The sequence below is a fragment of the Oreochromis niloticus genome, unplaced genomic scaffold (genome assembly GCF_001858045.2).
Source record: "Oreochromis niloticus isolate F11D_XX unplaced genomic scaffold, O_niloticus_UMD_NMBU tig00001654_pilon, whole genome shotgun sequence".
NCBI lineage: Eukaryota > Metazoa > Chordata > Actinopteri > Cichliformes > Cichlidae > Oreochromis > Oreochromis niloticus.
The window spans coordinates 187,777-214,005 of NW_020327438.1; the positions used below are offsets into that span (position 1 = coordinate 187,777).

The window sequence follows — 26,229 nt, forward strand, 5'->3', positions numbered from 1 at the left end:
TTTCTACTGTATGTGTCATATCAATGAGGAGCACTTGTGTTATGAGGAAACAAATGCAATTTGATAACTTATTGTGCAGAATTTAGTTGTAATGTATGTTCTAAGGAAATTTTAAGCTTTAACATTTGTATTTCATTTGTCTAATAATTGTGCTATGTGTGTGTATCGCAACTATGCTGGTTAGACAGAAGTTCTAACAAAAGTTACATTTAATCTGTTAACTGAAGAGTACCACACATTTTCAGGATGTAAATAATTGCAAATTGCAGTTAATGTTTAATTTCTGAATGTATGATTCACTTGAATGCTGTAAAAGAGAATGTAAAGTGGAATTTTATTATATGAAAATGAAGTGATAGATCAGAGACTATAAACCTGTTTCTAAATACAGTTCAGGTCTTTTATTGAGCTATGAGCTCCATGAGGAAAGACAAGTGATTCCAATTGATGGCGAGTGTTGGGTCTGCGCTTCCACAGGCCCCGCTGGTTTAGAAACTTATTCCTCATGAAGAAAGCAAGACAATGACGGAACAGGGTTTTACTTGCTAGCCAGGGAGACTAGTCGGAACCAGGCTCTTGGAGCTGAACGCTCCTCACCTGTCTCCTAGCCAACTTCAAATAAACAGCCTTCCTTGCAGCCTTTTATTCTGAGAATACAGTGAATACAAGCACCACCCATTGTAAAACCCCCCTATGGTCACAAAAGGTTAAAACACTGCGTGTGTGTGTGTGTGTGTGTGTGCATGTATGTGCAAGCATCTGTATGTGTGTGTTTGTGTTTGGGGGTGCGTTTGTGTGACCTCCTGCCCACAAAAGGGTCATAAAGGCAGGAAGCTTACTAAACAAGAAAACAGAACCCTCACATAGATGTCCCTATAATAAAACACTATAGCCTCCCCCACCATCCAACAGTCTGGAGAGGTGGTCAGAGACAAAGGAATGTCTTTGATCATACTGCTTGAACCAAGACTTACAAATTTAAGTAACACAATGACAACATTTAACAATTTGACTCCAACAGCGAGCCTCCCAGTGTGATCTCCAGGATCCAGATCAGCACAACCAGTTAGACAGACAAAGATTTATTTGGTTTCTGGTAGGATTCCACCAGTCATCCCAACTTGCAACAGTGAATAGAAAAAAAGAGAGCACTCCAGACTATAAATACACCAGGCGCGAGACTTCTCTAGACTCAGGAGTTGCTGACTGACAGATCATTACAGATCATTCCCTCACCTGATCTGTGGTTTGACTTGACTGACTCTCAACTCTATAAAACTCTGAGGAACAAACTGAAAGATGAGGTTGCAACCTAACAAAATACCTTTTAAAGGGACAATTTGAATAATTAAGGGCAACGCATTTTACTTTTATTTTATTTCGGCCCAGGTTGTTATCTCTGATGAAGCTGTTACCTGTTGAAAACTAAAGTGACAGTTAACTGAAATTCCTGTGTGTTATTATTATTCGCACTCATATCCAGCTCCTTCCTGAACCTAGAGTGAGGTGTACTTACCCAGGAGTAGGTTAAACCAAGTAATGAAGACATAATTCTAAAGGCTTGAACTGTTTAGCAGGACCTTTGTGCTGTGAGGCAACAGTGCTAACCACTGCACCACCGTGCTGCCACCATTATATTATTTATTTATGCAGGCAAAGGTTTCTCTGAAAAGAGGTCTCCTCTTCAGACGTGGCCTGACCAAGAGGTCAGCAGATTTATCAATCATAAAGATAACAGACACACCAGTGCAATTAACACGTTACAAACAAGTAAACACGAAATTCAGATATTTTAAGTGACATGTAATGACAACACAGGAATGTAGAGTTAGGTTCAGAAATATTTAGGCAGAATTATCAAAACGTTGGTGCTCTGTGTAAATTTGAAGAGAAACATTCAAACATTCAGATGCTTTTTGTTCTGGTGAGTGAACAAAAATACTGCAATAATCATGCAAAAAATTAGAGCCAATTAAATGAGATTTCTGTGTAAAATTTCAGGTCGGAACATACAGACACCAGTAGAGGAGGGAATCTCTGTATGTGAGTTTAATCAGTGGAAATCTATACATGGGGATACATGCCCCATTTTACAATGCAACAGTGACTGTGCCCTATTTCTTCAGAAAATATGTATTTAGATATGTCTTTCTACGACAGGATGGAGGAACACTGTGCTGAGGCTTCATCAAAACTATTTCTCCAGCCCTGTACATATGGAATATGTAATTGGGGGGGGGGCACTCACTCAAAGAACCAAGGTTACAATGTAACAATACATTCTGCATTTGTTATCAGCAAATATATCATCAATACAAAGCTTCCTGGTTCCATCAGTATCTATTTATGTCCATGCTATAATATCACTCCAGGATACCCACTTTCACTTGGCCATTAAACTGCTTGTGAAATTCAACTGTTGTGAAATTATTTTGACTAAGTCTCTCCAACAGAGCCAGTGAGCAAATCTTTATGTTAGATTTGAAATAGGCTCTACAGATCACTAATGTCAGTAAACAATTGCCTCCCTGTATTTAGTATCCACCCACCTCTTCTTCACACACTTTGTGTTAGTGACAATGAATGATAAATGCTAGTGAATGATAAAACACAACACTAACACATCACACAAATCTTTCAGCTTTATTTCCTTTATAATATAGCTTACATGCACAATGTTTACAGATGTTACAGACCATTTGAGCAGTCATTGATGTTGTTGATAAACAGCTTGCTGTGTTTGACTGAATGTTTTGTGTTTTACAAAAACTACTTTTTCTGGAACATACAACTTTGAAAACAATAAAGAACAAAAATTAATAGAGAAATACAGGCTCTAGTATCAAGGCAAACAGCCACAATAACATCACAGCTTCTTTCCCCCATTAAACCTCTAGAAATTTAAATTTACTATAAAAGCAACGCCAACCACTAAAATCCAACAAACATTAAGAGAAAGGAAAATAATATAATTTTGTTATTATGCCTCTTTCAAGGGTGGAAGATATAATTCGGTATTTGGTTTCCACATAAAGTGCTACAAGTAAAAGCTGTAAATACAGCTGTCACAAACAGGCATTAACAGTGTTTATCTTAAAGCTCAATAACACATTGAACTTAAATTATTATAAAGATATACCTGGATTACATATCAATCTTTTGTCAACATTTCTTTCATATAGAAGCTGAAAAGGCATAAATGTAAAAATGAAAGTCTGTAACCAATAGTAAAATTGGCCAAAAAACCACAAACAATATGAAGTACTCAAATGCAAGCAAATATATTTGATTACTTTACACTGTTTATATTTTCTGCTAAAGTTAGAAGTTAACATTTTGTCTGGAATACATTTATTTCAGTTTAAAAATGATTAATTTCACTGTCAGTACAGTTTCAATTTTGTAATACATGCGATGCTATGAAAAAGTATTTGCCCGCTTTCTGGTTTTTGGTTTTTGCATATTTGTCACCCTTACTTCAGATAACTGAAAACATTTTAATGTCAGACAAAGATATTAATAGAGTAAATTAACAAAGATTAACAATACAATTTTATTAAAGGGAAAAAAATATCTAAACCTACCTGGTCTTAAGTAAAAAAGGAATTGCCCTTGCTTATTAAGTCATGAATTAACTTTAATTAACCACAAATTTAGTAACCACACTGAGGCCTGATTACTGCCTACTGAATTAAGAAAACCACTGCTGACCAAAAAGAATACAAAGGCTCATCACACATTTGCCAAAAAACATCTTGATGATCCCCAAGACTGAAAATGTTCTGTGGACTGACGAGAGAAAATCTGAACTATTTGTAAGGTCCCATTACATCTGGCATGCTACCAACACATCATTTAATAAAATTAACATAATACCAACAGTCAAACATGGTGGTGGTAGCGTGATTGTCAGGGCCCATAAGTGATATAACTATGAATTCTGCTCTCTACCAGAAAATCATGAAAGGAGAATGTCTGGCCATCAGTTCATTCCCTGAAGCTTAAGAACACTTGGGATGCAGCATTAGGACAATGATCCAAAACAACAGCCACTCCACCTCTGAATGTCCAAAACATTTTTAAAAATAAGAAGGTTTTAGAGTGTCCTATTCAATTTCCAAACTGCAATCTGATTGAGTTGCTTTGGCATGACCTAAAACTTCATACTGAAAATCCCTTTAATGTGACCAAATTAAAACAATAGTAAAAAGAAAGACAAAAATAATTCCTCTGCAGTAATGCACTTGACTCAATCCCAGCTATTGCAAATGTTTGATTTTAATTTATGCAAATTTACCCACAGAGATCAACTTTAACATAACATTGACTTCCCGAGATGAGTGATAATAATCAAATCAACTTTTCTGGTTTAGTTTGTATGTTTAGTGAGCTATTACTGCTCGGCCCTCTTTTGCATTTGATAACACCACAAAAGGAGTTGTAAAAAAAACACAAACAGCTACCATCATCAGTGAAACTGAGCATCACACATTGTCTCACGTAGTTTCGTCTTTGCAAAAAAAAAAACTGCATGTAGGAATTTTAGGAATTTTTTAAGTTTCTTTTCCTTAGGTCTTTCCATGTATTCTTCTCCAAAATGTAGTCATGGTTTATGTATTGTAAATGAGTATTTCATGTAGTCATCAGTCATAAATCCATATGCATCGACCTGAGGATGACAGAAGCAGAGAAAAAAGGCAGAGAAAAAAGGGTACAAAAAGAATCCTTATACACATATATATATATATATATATGTATGGGCTGCTTTTGGTGACAGATGTTACTAAGAGTTCATGCAATCAAAAGTTTAAGGCAACTTGAAAAATGGCGAAAAATCGTATTTTGCATAGTTAATCTTAACAAGGTTCCAAGTAGAGCTTCAACATGCAACAAGTGAGTGAGACAAAAGATTTTTTTTGAGCATTCAACTTATTGAAAAAACAAGGGAGTGTAGCAGGGGAAGAGTATTTGTTACCCCGCATCACAGAGTATGTTCTGCTCTCTAAGTAAGAGGCAAACCATTTTAGAGCAGAGCCTTGAATGCCGACACTTGTCTTTAGACGATTTAATAGGATTGTGTGGTCAACATGTCAAATGCTGCACTCAGGTCTAGAAGAATTAAAAGTGTACTTGTGGTATGTTACACTACTTTCGTGTGACCTGAAATGCACTGTCTCATAATTACCATTTAACAATATAAAGCTGTTGACTACAGTCATAAACACCAACCCAAATCCCTGTCCTAACACACATATGATCTTTGTCTTAGTATTACACAAAGCCAACAGCACAAAGCAAAGATGAAAACCAGTACAAAGAGACTTTGAATCGATTGCCAAAGTGATTCTACTTTAGAAACATGAACAGGTAGAAATGGAGGCTGCAGCCTGCACATCAGTTTGTTACCTGTTAAAGTTAGGGTCTGACTGCTGGCCTGGGGTCATACACTCAGCTTTAATATAACTCTGGGTTCTTGGCTAGTTTAGTGTTAGCATACTGTCGGTGTTGGCAAAGAGCTAAAGTTGTGTTAGCAGCGTAAGGCAGCTATTTCTGTCCTAGATGCAGTTTGAACTTTACTATTGTGCTCTTGTCCTTTTGTGCATTAAAAATAAAAGTAATATCCACTATTTTCCTCCTCTGACGCAAAGTTTAAGTTTTGGTTCTAGACTTGTAATTTGTTGCTTTGAAAGTATAAGATTATTTATGCTCTAGTTCCGAAATATGTTATTTACTAGTGTCCTGGAGTTTGTTATTTATAGTCCTTTTTTTCTTTTTTTTTAATGCTAGTTCCTCTTCATGTTCAGTCTGTCTCTGTCTCGTTGCTAGTCAGTTTATCACAATCCTTGGTTATTGTTTTTGCTTTTGTTTTTCTCCACTGTTTTGCAAGAGTTAATGTGGTTTTACCGTGGTTTTAATTTCACGTCTACTTGTCAAGTCCTGCATTCTGGGTTCACTCCCTGTCTGCAACAACGCCTACTTTTGGTGACAGAGGTTACAAAGAGTTCATACAATCAAAAGTTTGAGGCAACTTGAAAAATGGCAAAAAATCATATTTTGCATATTTGCATCTTAACAAGGTTACAAGTATAGCTTCAGCATGCAACAAGAAGAAATGGGAGTGAGACAAAAAATTTTTTTAAATATGCAACTTATTGAAAACAACACTTAAACTAAAACAGGCTGTTTTACAGCTGATCAAAAGTTTAGGACCGCATGCCTTTAAAAGGCCAAATCTGTGCAAAAATCTGGATTCATTGTCATTTTCTGCCAAGTAGTCACACTGTCATGCTTTCCCTTTTTGAATGTGGTCGGGTTGTTGAACTGGATAAGCAGGGTCTCTCGCAGCGTGCCATCACTGCTGAGGTGGGAAGCAGTAAGACAGTCATTTGAAATTTCTTAAATGATCCTGAGGCTTATGGAACAAAAAAGTCAAGTGGAAGACCCAGAGAAATTTCACCAGCACTGAGCCAGAGGATCCAACTGGCTGTCCGTCAAGACACTGGATGATCCATGACCCAAATTAAGGCCGTTACTGGTGCCGACTGCAGCCCCATAACCATCAAACGGCATCTGAGACTGAAGGGCTTCAAAAACAAAAAACGTCTTCGAAGGCCTCGTCTCCTTGAACGCCACAGAACTGACCATTTGGACTTTGCAAGAGAACATCGGACATTGAAAGGTGGAAGAAAGTTTTATTCTCTGATGAGAAAAAAAATTCAACCTTGATGGTCCTGAGGGTTTCCAACGTTACTGGCATGACAAGCAGATCCCACCTGAGATGTTTTCTACGTGCCACAGTGAAGGGGACACCATAATGGTCACGGGTGCTTTTTCCTTCAGTGTAACAATGGAGCTTCAGGAGGTGCAGGGGCGTTGTTTTGTCTCACTCCCATTTCTTCTTGTTCCATGTTGAAGCTCTACTTGGAACCTTGTTAAGATGCAACCATACAAAATGTGATTTTTTGCGATTTTTCAAGTGGTCTTAAATCTTTGATCTGGACTGTATATACATATCCTTTTTTTAACTGTTAAAATAAGAGCAAGGCTGTCTTTCTGAAAAAGAAAAATAAGTTCTGGATAATAATAAAAAGAGTTTATTTTCACACAAATTCTGATAGTCTAATAACAAAATAATACCCTCAAAAAATAGGCGGCTGACTATTATGTATAACAGGAATTACAACTCCAAGGCATTAAGCTGAAATTATGGTTAAAAAATTCAATCAGTGAACAAGATTAGAAATGAGTGCATTAGAGGGACAGCTTAGGTTGGGGACAAAGTTAGAGAGGCAAGGCTGAGATGGTTGGACAGATAGTGGCTATATTGGACATTTTGGTGATGTCAGAAAAGAGGATTATCTGGGGTATGCTCACTCACTAACAACATGCGAATGTGCAGTTTAACAGTCAGATCCATCCTGCTCTGGTCACGACTGGTTTTAAAACACCAAGAACAATGAAAACGCTCATCTCAATGCTTTATGAAGTAACTTCTCATGCAGTGGGTGGCACTCCATTAATCACTATTGTTAAGACCTTTTGTTTAACTTGCAGAGTAAATATATATTTTTCCATGATGTCTTTGACTTTTCCTCTTATTTCCGACAGATTCCTTTTGGCTGTGTGAGAAAAAACCTGAAAGTTGACTTACTCATTCTAGAGTTAATTGTAAGGTCAATAATTGTAAAGCTGTGAATACCAACATTCAGCACAAAAAAGTTCAAGTAACTTTAACTTACTATGTCACAGGTGTGCAGGGCCAAGAAGAGAGCAAATGCCCCATTGGTTGGTCTGACTAAAGGCCAGAGTGTTTTTTTTCAAATTATGTGACAGTAAGAACCTGTGGATGAAGAAGAATCATCAGATAAACATACACATATAGAAAATGAGCTACATTGCTATGACACCACAATAGGCAACCTCCAAATCCCAAACACACTGTAAAAGAAAACCTGCATAGAAAATTACTCAGTAAAACAATATCAATCATGGACTGGCCTCCCCAGAGAATTCAACATTATTTAAGCAGTGTGGGATCATCTTGACAAAGAATGGAACAGAAGACACCCAACAACCCGAGAATGCTGGATGTACTTCAAGAAGCCTTGAGCACTACTCCCGAAGACTACTTAAAGAAATTACAAGAAAGTTTGCCTGAGAGAGTTCAGACTGTGTTGAAAAATAAAGGTGGTCACAACAAATACTGATTGATCAGAATTGTACAGACTGTTTTTTGTCTAATATACTGTATTTCCATGTATGTTTGCACACATTTCAATAGATTGTTGCAAATATTTCCCATTTTCCCAGCAAATACAAGGAAATGAGTGGTGACTCTAGATTTTGGCTCTATAAATAAATAAAGTACTGTTTAAATATATTGTTCAAGAACTCATGGGACTCTTCATGCTGACGTCCATGTCTGAGTTACCATGTTCTAACAGTTATTCCAGTGATGTTGTGTTTTTTTCTCATTCTTATTGTTCATTTATAATGTGAGTCAAAGCTGTATCGCAGTATTGAATGTGGCTAGCAATGGGCCACCATGACTGAGTCCTGTGGTAATTATTTACTTTACGCTAATAAAGTTGCATTCCTGGAGTAGAGTGGTAAACAACATACAGAAACTGCAAGTAACAGATGAAGTATAGATTCATCCTTGTTCCACCTGAGTTCATCACAATACCTTTTTGATATCTGTTGAGTTGAATTTTTTACAGTGCATAGTGGCTTGGATTTAAGTTCCACATCATTCACAGCTTTCTTCTAAATATTCATAATTCTTTTAAATAATTCTTTAAATAAGCATTGCTAGAAAAATGAAATAATAGCTGAATCATTTTAAACCAAAATACTGTGTACAGGGTGTTAATTGCAGGCTGACCTGTTGCGCACATATAGGAGGAAGTCCTGATGTAGAACGTAGAAACGACTTTCATTGTACTGCCCTGAATAGTAGTTTCTTGGTCTGGCAAGGTTAGAAGACAAAAGATAGCACACTTGTTAGTCACATATATATGCCACGGAAGACATTTTGATTTGGAGAAGAAAAGGTGAATTTTAATTTCCGTAGAATGTCCTGTTAGAAAAGTCCTGGACTGAAATTGCATGTGTTAAATGAACATGCTTTAAAGGTGTCCATCAGGCAGCTGAATGGCTAAATTGTTATAATTATGTTACAGAGTATAGCATGGTGGAAAAGGAAGGAGAGATTCCCCCACTAAGCTTTTGGGTTGGCATTACTTTAGATTTTTTTGTATTAATTGCATGCTTTGGTGTTTCTTTTTTCTTTACAGAGGCCATTTTGGGCCTTACGTAACATTTACATATAATTATTGATAAGTAGAGGAGAATGGATGGATGGATGGATGGATAAAGATACATCTGAATTACATGCCACTAACGTTTTATATGTATGCAGATAAGGCTTTTATGTGAACTCAAAATGTGCAAACTGTATTTGTGAAACAAATGGCAACTAGTAACTGGTTTTAAAAGTAAATAGAAATACAGCAATGCTGTTTTTTGATTTGATTGATTTGATTATATTTAACTGAAATATTTTCACTAAAATAATTTTTTTTTTTATATATTGCTCCCTGTCTTTGCAGCTCATATCTGCATGGAGTGATATTTTCTCATTTTTTTAATAAATGTTGTATACATATTGCAGGTGTTTGCTCTAGACTTGAGATACTTTTTTAATTCATTTTTTCTTAATGTATTTTTTTCTGCATTAAATTATATTACAGTGTTGACCTGAGGCAACAGACAATAAATAAAAAAATTTATATATTTATTGATATTTTTGTCGTTACTCCATCGACTTAAAGAACAAATTACCGGTGAGAGAATTACATGCTACTCTCCATTCCTTCATGTTCTGTGTCATCGGGGAACACAGAACACAGGTTCCCAGAATGCTCCGGTTTGTGTCAGAATAGCTTCCAGTGGAAATACCCCTTCCCTGCTGGTGACCACGAAGAAGAAGGAAAGATCAGTGAGGAACAACTGATGCAGCTTGGTCACTTAAGGCTAACCCTAGCGGAACAAAATCGCAGCTTCATGGCCGGTGAGTGTTTGTACTGCGACCAGAAAGGGCATTACATGTATTCCTGTCCAGCACAGCCAGAAGACCACGCCCACACAGTAGTGCAAGGAATACTGGTGGGCGAAATTGCTACATCTCACTCTCCTCCACGCTTTATGCTACCTGCTAAACTCACCATTCAGTCAACCACTCATTCACTCAAGGCCCTCACTGATTCTCGAGTGAATGAATCAATAAGTCGGCATGATCCCAAGCCTAGGCTGCCGGAGCAGCTTTACTTTCCGACCCCGGTGTGGTCCCGAGTTCTCCAGTGGGCCGACATGGCAAGGTTCACCTGCCATTCAGGCATCCACCGGACCATCTCTTTCCTGGAATGCCTTTTCTGGTGGCCAATGCTAGCTCAAGACGCAGAAGGTTTGCCTTTCAACGAGGTACGTTCCAGTCAAACTGAGTCCAGGAAACTGTCTCCCAACCTTAATAAATTGAATTGCAATTTATACTCACAGTTTATTGCGATATGGGCCAGCAGAGACTTTTTCTCCTCTGAGAAGAGCCTTGAGCCACTGGAAATCCCTCACCCCCTCAGGAATCATCACATACTTTATACCCTGCTAAAAGGAAAATGAGAGAATCCATCTCTATTGTGTGCAGGGGAAATAAAAATAATATGACACTGTTGTTTTTTAAGTTGAAGTACCTCATCATGAGGGGCAGATTTGTACCCGTACTTCTTGAGCAAGTAAAGTAATGTAGTGATGGAGTGGGCTGTGTGAACGTACACTGATGTTTTGTTTCCTACATGTTCCTCATAACCGTTGGTGATGGCACCATTGATCCTGCCAGACAGATTAAAACAACATGGTTTCAGGACGTTTATACCTGGTTCAGATCGAGAATACATTTTCTCATCAGTGTGAAAGTAGCTAAGACTGCAATACTACCGTCCTTTACCTGCACCACTCAGAGTCTTGTGTTTGAGTCCAGCCTGACCAGCTGTGACAGAACGATCCAGCCAGTATGGACTCAGCGGACTCTGACCCCATATGACTTGTATCGAAGTTAACTTTATAAATTATGGTATGAGAGTCACAAGGAAAGATAGAGCAAGGTATGCTTTACACTGCTTTGTCTTTCTTTACACTGGCCTAGTGTCTGTCAAACAAAGCCAACAGGTTTGTTCTGTTGTTTTTTCTTACCGAAAAACGTAATCATGGCCATCAATCTCCACCCCCTTCTTTGAGCCGCTCAGGATTTCTACGGTACCTACCACAGCACAGCGCACACAGCCATCTCCATCAGGTTTTGGGAGGAGCAGTGGCTCTTTTGGCTTTGGAATCAGCTTCACTGAATCCATCACATCTGCAAACCAAAAAAAAAAAAACATGAATACACAATCTGTGATTGTTTTATGGTTGCTGTATGAGTAGAGCACAGGTTTGTTAGTTTGGTATAAACTAATGTTTGATTTTTAAAATAAAAATGATGCTAAATGATGGATGTCTTTATAACAATGTCTCAAACAAGCAGTGTTGGGAAGGTTACTTTTAAAATGTATTCCACTACAGATTACAGAATACATGTCCCAAAATGTATTTTGTAACGTATTCCGTTACGTTACTCAATGAGAGTAACGTATTCTGAATACTTTGGATTACTTAATATATTATCATGCTTTTTACAACTACATGAATGTACGATTGCTGTGTGATTTATTACTATTACTGAAGGATACTCACCATACCAATACCAACTAGCTTTTTAAATCTTAATATAAAATGAGTAACAGTAGGGTGGACATTAGGTAAGGCTGCACTTTTTGCAGCGATCTTGTATAGAAAACTATTCCGCGCGTATATAAAGGTCCGTGCCTCCGAACCATATAAAGGGACCTCTGGCTAATACGTCGGTTCCGTGTTGGGCTCCTAGCCGAAAACTAGCTTTACTTTGTTGTGTGGGTCAACTTTGCTAGCGAGAGACAGAGAGAGACGTTGAAAGGCTGCTCCAACGGAACACGAACACAGTGTACAGTCAAGTCTTAATAACTTACTTACAACTGGGCTCGTCAGGCACTCTTTTTGGCTGCAGTGGTTATTATTATATTTACATGCTTCCATCTCCTATTTCTGGTGGGTGACGACTCGTACTTTTCCTTTTTCTCCCTCCCTGGCGCTAACAGACACATAACGTGTATGGCAGTCCAGTCTCCCTGCAGCACGGACTACACTGTCCATGAAGCTACATTCTTTAGGGCTGTGCCTGTAACACTGCCTGTTGCCTTCATATTAAATAAATTTTTGAATAATAACTTTAAAAAATATTCCTTCACGTCATTATGCGACCGCAAGTAGAGGTGACATGGGCCGGAGATTGAGACCCAGGCATTAGAGCCTCTTAATGTGTGTTTTGTTTGGGTTTCCACCAGCGTGGAATTACCAAAAATAGAGAGGGGACAGCCTAGCATATGAAACAGGAAAATACCGCCTTGTAATCCCTTTATTTCAACAAAGTAACTGTATTCTGAATACCACCTTTTTAAACGGTAACTGTAACGGAATACAGTTACTCGTATTTTGTATTTTAAATACGTAACGGCGGTACATGTATTCCGTTACTCCCCAACACTGCAAACAAGACAATATGAAGCCTGTTGCATATAGTTTGAATCTATGAATATTACCAACTAAATCTATATATCCACCACCAGAAAATATAAAACCACCTGAATCACCTGAAAAAAAATAAGATCCATCCCGGCAATAGTCTGATCTCTTTAATGTGTAAATGCTTTCAAATGCAACCAAACTAAATGCGGCTTTTGAAAATATTTATATACATTATCATCCTTCAGACTCGAGTTAATCTTCATACACCCAAAATAAGAAAAATTCTGCCTAAAATGTTTACTTGATTGGTTATATATTTAGTTTATAACAAGCACATTTTCCTTAATGATTAATTATTTGAATAAATAAACCTTTGATTTCATATATTTCAGCCTATTAAAGCCTTGAAGCCATGATTTCAGTTTTTAATGCATTTGAAATTTTTTGAAATTTGAAAAACGAAGAACAATTTAAAAGACTTGAGTCTTTTATTAGAGGCATGACTTGATTATATTAACAATCTATTTTGTCATGGCGAACTACATTCATAAAGAATAACTGCATGCACACCAACAAATGGCCTGAAGCATGAGCCAATAAATGGACGAAGCCTTTATTTGTCACTTACAGTTTCCTGCAGTGAAATTGGATCCCTTCCGACCATACATATATTACACAAACATGACATACCCTCAAATTCCTGTTTTTAATTCACAGGAGCGGCACCCAGTATGGTCTTCTGCTGTTGTAACCCATTTGCTTCAAGGTTTGACTTGGTGTCCATTTAGAGATGCTCTTCTGTATACCTTGATCAAATGTTTTTCATTTATTGTTGTTGCCTTCCTATCAGCTCAAAGTAGACAGTTTATTCTACTCTAATCTCTAGCATTAACAAGGCATTTTCATCCAGAAAACTGCTGCTAACTGGATATTTTATGTTAACCTCGACATGATTGTGTGAGAAAATCCCAGCTGATCAGCGCTTTCTGAAATATTCAGACCAACAACCATGACATGTTCATAGCCAAATATTTCTTCCTCATTCTCATTTTTGGTTTCTTTTAGCACATAATCTTTTTGATTCATCCATTCGCAATTACATTGAGTTGCTGTTATTTGATTAGCTGATTATACACATTTCATTTCATAAAACTCATTTGATGAAACTATATAGGTGTCTAAAACTCCAGTCAGAGAATAGGTGTATTGGCACACCCATTACTCTGTTACTCATCAGTCCGGCAAACAATACTGACCCAAAATCAGCTTCAAAAGACCTACCATCATAATTGTAGCCCATAAACCCAAATGGATTGCTAAAATGTGAAAGATGATTCCACTCGCTCATGTTGTAGTTGCCTTTGTGCAGAAACAAACGTATGTTTGGAAGAAAAGCCTTGAATTTCTCATCCTCAGACTTTCGCAGAGACTTGGCACATGTCTGAAAATCATAAAAAGATGAAATCACAAAACAGCCTAAAATGAAGGACTTGAAACAAATCGGAAAGCAGCAAACACAATAAGTCAAGAAGCCAGAAAGGCAGATTAACCTGAATGTTAGTCATCTTGAACTTTGCTGATATGCTATGCACACCCAAAAGTGAATACATTTTACTGTTTTTTATTATATCTTGTCTTAGCATGCTTACTGTTGGTCTAGCTTGAGCATCCTGGTTGTAAACATCCTCAAAATCCCACCGAGGAAGCTTCTTGAAATCTTTTTTGTATATGAGAGCCATGGGGGTCTCGGCTACAATGTGTTGGGTTGAGGATTTAGGCTTTGCCACTGTGTTGTTTTTTGCTGAATCTGCTATTTTTGCTTCAAGTCTTCTGGCAAAGTCAGGATGTGGTGGTCCTGATTTTAATTTTCTTTTCCAGTATGCCCTGTACCTCTCAAGCACAAAGTCTTCCCATTCACTTTCACCTATTTCTATGAAGGTTGGCAAGCTGAATCAAAAGGGAAACAGACACAACATAAAATAATTAATAAAATAATGATTTACCAGAAAACAGATTAAATCAATCATAGGTTTTCTTGAGTCAACATAGAAAAAGTAAAACTTACCTAATACTGTTTATTCTATGTTTGTCTAATAAATTCAAAAGAATCAAGATAATTGATGACAGAAGAAGCAGAGAAAAAAACCTTAAAAATTAACTCTGCCATCTCTGGTTTGTGTTTCTGTTCAGTTAAGGTCAGAAACCATCTGCTTTCCCTCCTGAGAATTGCTCACAGGTGGAAAAGCCACCTGACATCTTGGCACTGATGTGGCAGGGCAGGGCTATAGCACAACTTCCAGAGGAAAAAAAAAGGAGCAAAACAAATTCATTCAGAAGCATGGTTCAGCCCATAGCGCGGACAGGTTTTCATTAGCAAGTGATGCCTATGATTGTGCTAGAGCACATTTTGAATCAACACCATGGGCATTTCAGATTTCACACAGGTGGTTGGTTGTTACACTCTGGAAATGGAATGGAGATGAGTGTTATTAACCCTCTGTGGTCCACGGACACACGGCAACTCCAAATCACATGACTGACTTAAGCTGGCATAGCAACAAGCTGCAGCCACACTGAGTGTCTATTTCAGCTTGTGTTAAAAGTTCAGACTTTAAAGTATGCACCAGTTTTTAAATTTTAATGACAGTCCACTAAATCCAGAGTTATGATAAAAAAAAAAAAAATCTAAGCCCTGCTTTTTTCTAAATGCTATCGTCAACAGTTAAAAAAAAGAAGAATTCTCTAAGGACAGCGCAAAAACAGTAAAGAAGGAAAAATATCCACGAGTGAGAGAGAGAGAGAGAGAGAGTTTTAAGATGTTAGAGATTTGTGACATTTAGTTAGTGTGTTGTGTAGTCGTTGTTTTCTTTCGTGTAGCAGTGAGGGTACTAATGAATGTCACAAAGGCAGATTGCAGTGTAAACACTGTCTCCAGGTGGCAAAGCAGAGGAGTGATACGCCTGTTGTCAGGCCTGCAGGGTTCATCCCTGTGGTGTTCTCCTCTGTTCAGTTGTGGACAATTTTTTTTTTTTTTTTACTGGCACAAATAATTTGTGGGACATCTTATTGTGACACTTGATTGTTCTCTGATTTTAGTTATAGTAGTATTTTGAAATGGTTGTACAAAATAAAATTTTAAAAAACACCGGAAGTGTTGGCTGCATTTTTAGATAAATAGTTGTATTGAACTACAAAATTTATGCATAAGTTTTCAAAATTTACAATTTATATTTGCATTTCAAGTTGTGAAAATAATTTTCTAAACATGTCTGTGGTTTTTACAGTAAAAAAAACTACTACTAGGATTTGATGTTTTTTGTGTGATTTCAGATCAATTGTGTTAATACAGTATGTTAATGAAAAAAATAACTGTACATTCAGACACGTGAAGTTTAACTGAAAAGAATGATACCAAGCAAGGCAAGGTAAAATAAAATAAAATAATTTGAAGGTGAAATACAAATGTAAAATCAAAAGTAGTCAAAAATGGCCAGTTATTGTGCAATATTTGTTTCTTTTTCGATTATATTAAATACGGATGTTAAGTCATACAGCTGAACACTATATACAGTTAAGCCCATAATTATTCATACCCCTGCCAAATTTTGACTTAAAGTTACTTTTGTTCAACAAGCAAGTTCTTTTTTGAGCAGAAATGACACAAGTGTCTCCCCAAAGATAATAAGACGATGTACAAGAGGCATCATTGTGGAAAAAAATATTTCTCAGGTTTTATTTATATTTTAGCAAAAAGTATCATGTCCAGAATTATTCATACCCTTCTCAATAATCAATAGAAAAGCCTTTATTGGCTATTACAGCAATCAAACGCTTCCTATAATTGCAGACCAGCTTTTTGAATGTCTCCACAGGCATTTTTGCCCATTCATCTTTAGCAATGAGCTCCAAATCTTTCAGGTTGGAGGGTCTTCTTGCCATCACCCTGATCTTTAGCTCCCTCCACAGATTCTCAATTGGATTCAAATCAGGACTCTGGCTAGGCCACTGCAAAACGTTAATGTTGTTGTCTGCTAACCATTTCTTCACCACGTTTGCTGTATGTTTTGGGTCATTGTCGTGCTAAAATGTCCACTGGTTCCCAAGGCCAAGTTTTTCTGCAGACTGCCTGATGTTGTTGTTGAGAATCTTCATGTATTGCTCTTTTTTCATGGTGCTGTTTACTGTGATTAGGTTCCCTGGTCCATTGGCTAAAAAACACCCCCAAAGCATTAGGTTCCCACCACCATGTTTGACAGTGGGGATGGTGTTCTTTGGGTTGAAGGCTTCTCCATTTTTATGCCAAATGAAGGCAACATCATTGTGACCAAATAATTCAATTTTTGTTTCATCTGACCATAACACTGAAGACCAGAAACCTTCTTCTTTGTCCAGATGAGCATTTGCAAAGGCCAAACGAGCTTTGGCATGCCTTAGAAGTGCCTGGAGAAGTGGCGTTTTCCTTGGTCTGCATCCATGGAACCCAACAGTGTCCGTTGGACTGTCTGCCTTGAGACATTGCTACCAGCAGAGCCCAGATTCACCAGAATGGCCTTGGTGGTGATCCTTGGATTCTTTTTCACCTCTCTCACTATTCTCCTGGCCAGCACAGGTTTCACTTTTGGCTTCCGACAACGTCCTCTGAGATTTTCCACAGTGCGGAACATCTTGTATTTTTTAATAATACTTTGCACTGTAGCCACTGGAACTTGAAAACATTTGGATATGGCCTTGTAGCCCATTCCTCACTTGTGAGCAGCCACAATGCGCAGCTGCAGGTCCTCACTGAGTTCCTTTGTCTTAGCCATGAATGTCCACAGACCACCTGCAGAGAGCTGCTGTTTTTCACCTGTTGAGTTGATCAAAACAGCTATTTCCAATTAATCAGGGTAATTAGGATGCTTTAGACCAGGTTTGACTATTTGGAATGGTATGGAACTTTGGATTTTCCCAGAGACTGTGACAGTTTGTAAAGGGTATGAATAATTCTGGACATGTTACTTTTTGCTCAAATGTAAATAAAAGCTGAGAAATATTTTTTTTCCACAATGATGCGTCTTGTACATCATCTTATTATCTTTTGTGAGACGCCTGTGTCATTTACAGTCAAAAAATAACTTGCTTGTTGAACAAAAGTAACTTTAAGTCAAAATTTGCCAGGGGTATGAATAATTATGGGCTTAACTGTATACATATATATATATATATATATATATATATGGAGAGAGAGAGAGAGAGATCGGATCATTTACTTGAAATGTAGCAAAAGTGTAAAATGTTACTGTTACAAAATACAGTTGCCCAAATCAAAAATAAAATAATCCTCCATAACTAATTCTCACCTTTATTGTAAATGTTTGTTAATAACCACTATCCACCTCTGTAAATGAAATCTACTTTCATTGTCACCTAATGAGATACCTTTGTTTTTAAAATGAGTCAAATCATATAGATTTCTTTGGTGCACCAGTGCCTTACTTTTTGTTGCTATACTTTTGCTGCATCTCTACAGCAAAATTCTGCACACAAAAAAATATAATATAAATATGACTAAAAACACTACAAATGTAGCAGTTATCCACTTGATATAATTAATTCAGATAGCTTGAGTGAAAATATTTAATTATTTTTTTAAAGAATTACTGTGATTCAGTGTATGTATACACCGTATTGCATTTAAAATAATTTTAAATAGGATATGTAAATATACTTTTAAAAAGAGAAGAATAGATTGAGCTGTTAAGACAGTTGTGTTTTCTGTAGATTACCCTACCAAATCCATTACTGCCATCTAGTGGTGAAAACTAATATCTCTGTAAAGCTACTACAATGAGAACAATAAGAATTCTACAAAACGTATTAGCACCTAAAACGTGGACGTGAGCTCTACATACCCATCCATCCATGATAACTGGTACTGACAAATTAAATGCTACTAAATAAACATGTTATGTATGTCTTGTTTCAAATAAGGCAAATAAGGATTTGCTGTTATCATTACATCTTCCTTTTTTTTTTCAACAACAAAATAACATACCTACTTTCACAAACATAAACAGTCTCTATTTGTTTTTTACTTGTTAAACCAGGCTTTGTCAAAGTAATGTTAACAACACAACTAGTTTTCAACAATTATGGTCCATTCAACACTAGTAACCAAACATAGTGTAACTTGCATAGATACTATAACATTATCTTCCAAACAACATGTCAACACATTACATCTGTTCAATCAGTCTCATAGGTGGCTTCACTTGTCTAACAGATCTTCTCAGTGTTTGTGCTTGTGTATGTGTAGGTGTTTCGGGTGATAGTGTCTCATGTGTGTGTTGGGGTTGTTCAGCAGCCTCCAACCTCTGCTCCACTACTACTGGTCCCTTAAGAAGATCTCTGCGATTTCTTCTCAGCATAGCTCCGTCTTCTGTCTGAATGATGTATGATCGTGGTTGATCTTTCTTTAGAACAGTCGCTTTCTGTGCCCATGTGCTGGTTTTGTCCTTGAATCTCACTTGATCCCCAGCATGCAGTTCAGGTAAGTTTTTTGTTCCTCTGTCATAATAGAACTTCTGCTTTGCTTTTTGTTGCTCCTTAAACTTCTTCACGCTATTTCCCTCTTTTGTTTTAAGCAGATTATCCTGAATGGGCAGGTTTGATCTCAGGCGTCGTCCCATAAGTAGCTGTGCTGGTGACATACCACACTCCAGTGGCATTGTGCGGTATACTAGCAGGCTTTGGTAGAAGTCAGCACCACTGTCTCTTGCCTTACCCATCAGCCTCTTCACTGTTTGAACGGACTTTTCCACTAGTCCATTAGATTGTGGGTAATGATAAACATGGCATTTACGATAAGTTTCAGTCCGGTTTTCGTCAATTTCACTCCACGGAGACAGCTCTTCTTAGGGTCTCAAGTGATATCTTGATGGATAATGATGCAGGAAAATGCTCTGTTCTACTCATGTTGGACCTCACATCAGCTTTCGACACAGTTGACCATCACATCCTCATTGAAAGGCTGAAAAAATGGGTTGGTGTATCTGGAACTGCATTAGAGTGGTTCTCCTCTTATCTCCATCACCGATCCTTTTCTGTGGCAGTCTCCGATTTTAGGTCATCCTCTACCTCCCTTACTTATGGTGTCCCTCAAGGGTCAGTTTTGGGGCCTTTATTGTTTTTAATTTATCTTCTTCCCCTCCAGCATATAATGGGCTCTTTTGAGGACATTTCTTATCATTGTTATGCTGATGATATTCAGTTGTACATTTCTTTTATGCCCGAGGATCTATCTAAGCTTCAGCGTCTGAATGATTGCTTAGATTTGATCAAACGTTGGATGGCTGCAAATTTCCTCCAACTCAACGAGGGGAAAACCGAAGTCCTCGTATGCGCCCCTGATAGATTTCTATCGCAGATAGTGAAAGCCCTTGGTCCTCTCTCACTCTATGTTAAATCCTCTATCAGGAATTTAGGTGTCACCTTTGACTCCAGTCTCACATTGGATGGGCATGTGAAATCTCTGGTTTGGTCTTGTTTTTATCATTTAAGAAATGTGGCTAGGCTAAGCCCGATTTTATCTCGATCTGAACTGGAGATTGCTATACATGCATTTATCTCGTCACGCTTGGATTATTGTAATTCGCTGTTTATGTGTCTTAGCAAAGGTTCTCTGGATCGTCTGCAGGTTGTGCAAAACGCTGCAGCTAGGCTTTTGACAAAATCCTCCAAGTACTCACATGTGACACCGTTGTTATCTCAGTTACACTGGCTTCCTGTTAAATTTAGAGTCGATTTTAAGATCCTGGTCTTGACCTACAGAGCTGTGCATGGACTGGCACCTGCCTACATCTTTGATCTGCTACAGCCTTATGTCCCTAGCAGGTCTTTGATCTGGGCTTACTTGCTATAAAAAATACTAAGAGGAGGACTAAGGGTGATAGAGCTTTTGCCACTGTGGCCCCTAGACTGTGGAACTCTCTCCCCCAAGCATTAAGAACTGTGGACTCAGTAGCTGTTTTTAAAAAACAACTCAAAACTCACCTTTTTAAAACTGCTTTTGGTTAATTTTTTGCCTCTTTTATTTAGTCTTTTTAAATCTTTTTATGACTTGTAATTTTATGTGCAGCACTTTGTGATTCTGTCTTGAAAGGTGCTATATAAATAAAAATTTATTTATTTATTATTTATTTATGCGGGCTTGATGTTGTGTGAACAAAGTCCCATTCTTTGGCAAACTGTCCAAACCTAATATTGGAGAATTGTGGTCCATTGTCTGTGAACACTTCACTTGGCACACCATGTCTTGCAAATACGGCTTTCATTGAAGTGATTACTGCCTCTGCTGTTGTAGTTTGCAGTCTACATACTTCCGGATACAAAGAGTAGTAGTCTGTGACCAAAATATAGTCCTTTCCTCCAGACACAAAGAGGTCAGCCCCCACTTTCTGATATGGTCGGTCTGGCACTGGGTGTGGCTTTAGTGGCTCAGCAGGATTGCTTGCCTGATATGTCAGACATGTTGAACAGTTCGACACTTCATTTGTCACATCCTGATTAATCCGTGGCCAGTACATCACCTCACGTGCTCTCCTTTTACATTTTTCCATGCCTAGATGCCCTGCGTGTATCTTTTTGAGCATCTCTCCCCGCAGGCTCTTTGGGATGACAATTTTACTTCCCTTGAACACCACATCATCCACTACAGACAGTTCTGCTCTGCAGTTCCAATACTCTTGAAGAACAGGTGAGCAGCTTTGCTTACAGCTGGGCCATCCATCTATGATGGTTTTGCGCAATGCTTGTAACGTTCCATCTTTGCTTGTCTCCGTTCTTATGAGCTCCATCTTCCCTTCTGCAACAGGAAGTGCACTTGTGACCATGCTCACATATGCTCTTACATCATCATCCATCTTGGTGTTTGCTGGCTCAACAGCTCTGGATAATGTGTCAGCTGTGTACATCAGCTTGCCAGGTGTGTACATCACGTTAAGCGTGTAACGTTGCAGCCGGATCATCATTTTTTAGATTCTCAGCGGACAGTCATTTAGTGGTTTTTGGAACAATGCTATCAGTGGCTTGTGGTCAGTTTCAACACTGATGGCCTGCCCGGACACAAACTGGTGAAATCTCTCACAGGCGTATGTTATGCTGAGCAGTTCTTTTTCAATCTGTGCATATATTGTCTCTGCGTCTGCCATGGATCGCGATGCATGTGCAACAGGCTGCCACTCATCATACTTCTGCAGCAGAACAGCTCCAAGCCCACTCTGTGATGCATCTGATGAGATCTTAATAGGTCTCATTGGATCATAAAACTTCAGAACTGGTTCTTTTGTAAGCAGATCTTTCAAGTCACGCCATGCTTTCTCATGTTCATGATTCCACTCCCATGCGATTCTCTTTTCAGTTAGCTGTCTCAGTGGCGCCATTTTTTCTGAGAGATTGGGTATGAATTTTCCCATGTAGTTTATCATGCCATTAAATCTCTGCACATCTTTCTTGCATTGCGGCCTCGGCACGTTTTCAATTGCAGACACCTTTTGAGGATCTGGTCTGATGCCTTCACTGCTCAGGATATCTCCAACGAATGTCAGTTCCTTCTCCCCAAGCTGACATTTCTTTGTTCAGCTTCAGATTGGCTTTTCTGGTTGCCTCAAGAACATTTCTCAGTCTCATGTCATGTTCAGCTTTTGTGCTACCCCACACAATGATGTCATCCATTGACGTGTCGACTCCTTCCAGGTGTTCATAGATCATGTGTATTGTCTTGTGATACACTTCTGGTGCTGAAGCAATGCCAAACGGCAGTTGCCGGAATCTGTACCTGCCAAATGGGCTGTTGAACGTGCACAGTTTTGAACTTGCTTCGTCCAGCTTCAGTTGCCAAAATCCTGATGAATATTACAAGCGTCTAGCTTGCTAAAGTACTTTGCTTTTGCAAACTGTGACATTATCTCTTCCCTTGTAGGTAGTTTGAAATGTTCTCTCTTTATTGCTGTATTCAGACCTCTAGGATCCATGCAAACTCTGAGCTTTCCAGTCTTTTTCTCCACAATAACAAGAGAACTCACCCACTCCGTTGGTTCATCAATCTTTTCAATCACTTCCAGATTTTCCATCCTGTCCAACTCGGCTTTCAGTGGCTTTTGTAGAGCAAATGGTACTTTGCGGCATGGATGAATGACTGGTGTTACACTTTCATCGACTCTGATTGTGTGTTCTCCAGCAAGGCAACCAAGTCCCTGAAATAGGTCACCATATTCCTTCATCAACTCATTATAGTCCATGTCATCATCAGTTTCCACGACGAGCACTCTTTTCACTAGGTTCAGACTCTCACAGGCATGTAACCCTAGTATAGGCTGCACATTCTTCGGCACCACAATGAATGTTAGCGTGTGCTCCTTGTCTTTGTGTGTCACTTTAACCATGCATTTTCCTTTCACAGGTATTTCTGCACCAGAGTATCCACTCACTTTCACCTTCGTTGCATGCATTTTAGGTCTAGGTCTGATTTTCTTGAACTCTGCTTCTGATATGACATTCACTTGAGCTCCAGTATCCAGCTTGACTTTCATGAGTGTGTCATTCACTTTGAGTGTCATTATCCAGTCCTTTTCACCTGTCTTATTGTCTGTCACTGCAGCTACATAGAGTTCCTCTGTGTCTTCTTCATCCACAGTATGGACTGTACTTTGTTTCGGGATTTGAGCTTTGCAGCACCTAGCATAATGGTTATTTTTGTTACAATTATTGCATCTTTTCCCATATGCTGGACATGTTTTAGGAGGATGTTGCATTCCGCAGCGACCACAAGTCTTTTCTTTTCTGTCCCTGTTTCCTGGCGATTTCAATTGCAGTTTCATGTCAGCAGCAGCACTCTCCTTTTTGACTCTGTGTGTTCTTATTCACAGCATCCACTCTGCAGCTGTCACTAAGCAGTTCCTTAGCTTGTGCCCTCACTGTTTCAGCTGCTCTGCACAGTGTTAATGCTTTTTCCAGGTCAAGATTTTCCTCTCTCAGTAGCCTCTCTCTCAGACCGTTATCTGGAATCCCGCACACAAGTCTGTCTTTTATCAAAGAGTCTGTCAGTCCTCCAAATTCACGTTTTACTCCTGTTCTGCAGCTCTGTGACATACTGATCTATTGTCTCCCCTGTCTTCTGTACACATGTGAAGAATCTGTGCCTCTCAAATGTCACATTTCTCTTAGGTATGCAGTAAGCCTCAAACTTCTCCATTATTTTATTCAGCTTCATTCCGTCACCATCAGTAAACGTGAAGTTATTATAGACTTCCAGTGCCTCATCACCCACTACATGAAAAACACTGACGCTTGCTTTTTATCACTTGCCTCGTCAAGTCCAATTGCTGACAGGTACAACGTGAAACGTTGCTTAAATCTTCTCCAATTTTCAGCCACATTTCCAGTCAACTGAAGAATCGGTGGTGGGTGTAAGCCGTCCATGCTTACGTCGCTAGGTCTCTTTTCTCTCCCTCGGCGAGTTAGCTACACTACGTTCACTGCTAAGCTGATCCGTCGGTACTGCTATATTGTAGTCCGTTACCTTTCTTCAAGTCCATCTTCTGACACCATGTCTTGTTTCGTTATGTTGTTGTGGGTTCTTAAGAATGACACCATTACTTGAAGAGAAGGTATTTTATCGAACTGTGGTTCACATGTAAAACAAACTTAGCCATCACAGTCTGCCCAGAGGTAACTCCCTCCAGCTATCTAGCGCCCCCTACAGTCTAAGAGTATTAACAACATAACACATGATACTAGGCAAATAAGGATTTGCTGTTATCATTACAATGTACACATACATGAAAATGAAAATTTGTCAAAAAAAGCTCTCCCAAAAATGTTTTTCTTGGAGCAAAGGGCATACCTACTGTGTTGATGGTGAAAACAAATCTAGTAATCAGGGGCGATTCTAGGATTAGAGCTTTGGGGGGTGCTGAGCACCCAGAGAGCTGCCCAGGCAGGCAAGATAAACTTTACACGTCACAATGAGACTTCTTCCCTGTCTCTGTCAGTCCCTGCATTCTTAAATGTCTCCAGTTGTCCCAAGTTCTCTCTGACTGTCCCTGACTTTCTCCCTGTCGTCATCATCTGTTGTCTTCATCTCCGTTATCAGTCATCATAATTTTACCATCTCTGTGCAAGTCTGCAAATTTCTTTCTTAAATCATATGATTCTTAAATTCATCAAGTCTCTCTGTGCCTGGGTCCTCGTCTCAAAACATGACATTACTGTTTTGTACATTTTAACACAATTTAATCCCCACAATTGTGAAAGAAAAGCAAAACACTTTTTTTGTCTGTAACAAAACCATCAAATATGATAAAGGTTATTTAAATGCTGCAAAAGAAGAATGGATTGGAATAAAAAAAAAAAAATACATATCCTAAGCTTAATTACTGGGGGAGAATAATGAATGATGCTCATAGTGAGTAAGAAGTAAACTGAGTGCATTTTTTGGACAGAGATTCACTTTTAATGTGTATGTATAATATAATACAGATACATAAAAAACACTCCCAAAACAGAATAAATTATAACAAATAAAAATCTTTACTGCAGATACTAATTTTACTAATTTAATAATAATCATTTTGTGTTGTAAGATTTATGAGTTTCATGCTTTCATAGTGGTACTTGGGAGAGCTTGACATTTTTATCAGGTGGTACACACTGTAAAAAGTTTGAGAAACACTGATAAGTGTATGTGTGCTTTTGGAAAATATTTAAAGCTGCAGTACAGAATCTTTGAAACAAGCCAGCTTAAAACATTTTTAGAATATAAACAGAGCACTCTGCTTCTCTTTACAGCTCCTCACTCCACCAGTGAGGTGGTGCTGTTTGGCACTTTCTGATAGTGCGCAAATGTGATGTACGTACTGCGACAGTCATACAGACAACTGGACGGTCCAAAAGTTAGCCTACCTATTACTGGCTGAGGTTTTAGTAGAGTTGTGGCTGAACCACATAAAAATATATATCATTAATTTTAATCTCCCCAAGCAATGATAATGTTATGTTGGAATGTTGTTAAAGAGGGTCAAAAATGTTTCAACCCAGTTTGTTTTGCAGATTCTGTATAGCAGCTTTAATATAGGGAGAACGCATCTTCCTGATTGTATGAGTAAAATCAGGTTTTTTCTCTTTGTCAGTTTAACAGCTTCTGTTTTGCCTGTCACTGCTCCCTGTCTGTTTTCTTACCTGGTTCTTCCTGACCTTGTACTTTCTCCTCACGTTCCCCTCTTTCCTCTCTCCCTCTTTGGACTGACAATCATACACAAATAGATTGTATTCAATTAGATGAAAAATTACATTAATATGAAAAAAATACTATTAAGATCACTAACAAAAAGTCCTCTCTCAGTGTACTTTCAGCCAAAAGGCAAATAACCAAACCACATGAACATCTAATAAAAGATATAAATATTGAAACACTGATCCAACATTATCCTTTATTGACGGATCATTTGATTTTACACTTTTACCTGAATGTGGCTCCTTTTTTTGAAAAAACTTCCTTATATCCATTATGAACCTGGCTGTCTCTCTGTACACAAACAC

General features: G+C 38.3%; 1 protein-coding gene across 1 annotated transcript; it reads right to left on the reverse strand.

Moving 5' to 3' along the window:
- Positions 1–2,642: 2,642 nt before the first annotated feature.
- LOC100698116 (alpha-N-acetylgalactosaminide alpha-2,6-sialyltransferase 1) lies at positions 2,643–25,923 on the reverse strand. Its single transcript, XM_019355557.2, is given in 10 exon segments — positions 2,643–4,669; positions 7,740–7,808; positions 7,810–7,840; positions 8,885–8,968; positions 10,556–10,659; positions 10,749–10,887; positions 11,248–11,410; positions 13,936–14,095; positions 14,304–14,601; positions 25,870–25,923. Coding segments are annotated over 9 exon segments (906 nt in total). The 5' UTR covers positions 14,394–14,601; positions 25,870–25,923; the 3' UTR covers positions 2,643–4,603.
- Between the last annotated feature and the right edge of the window lie 306 nt (positions 25,924–26,229).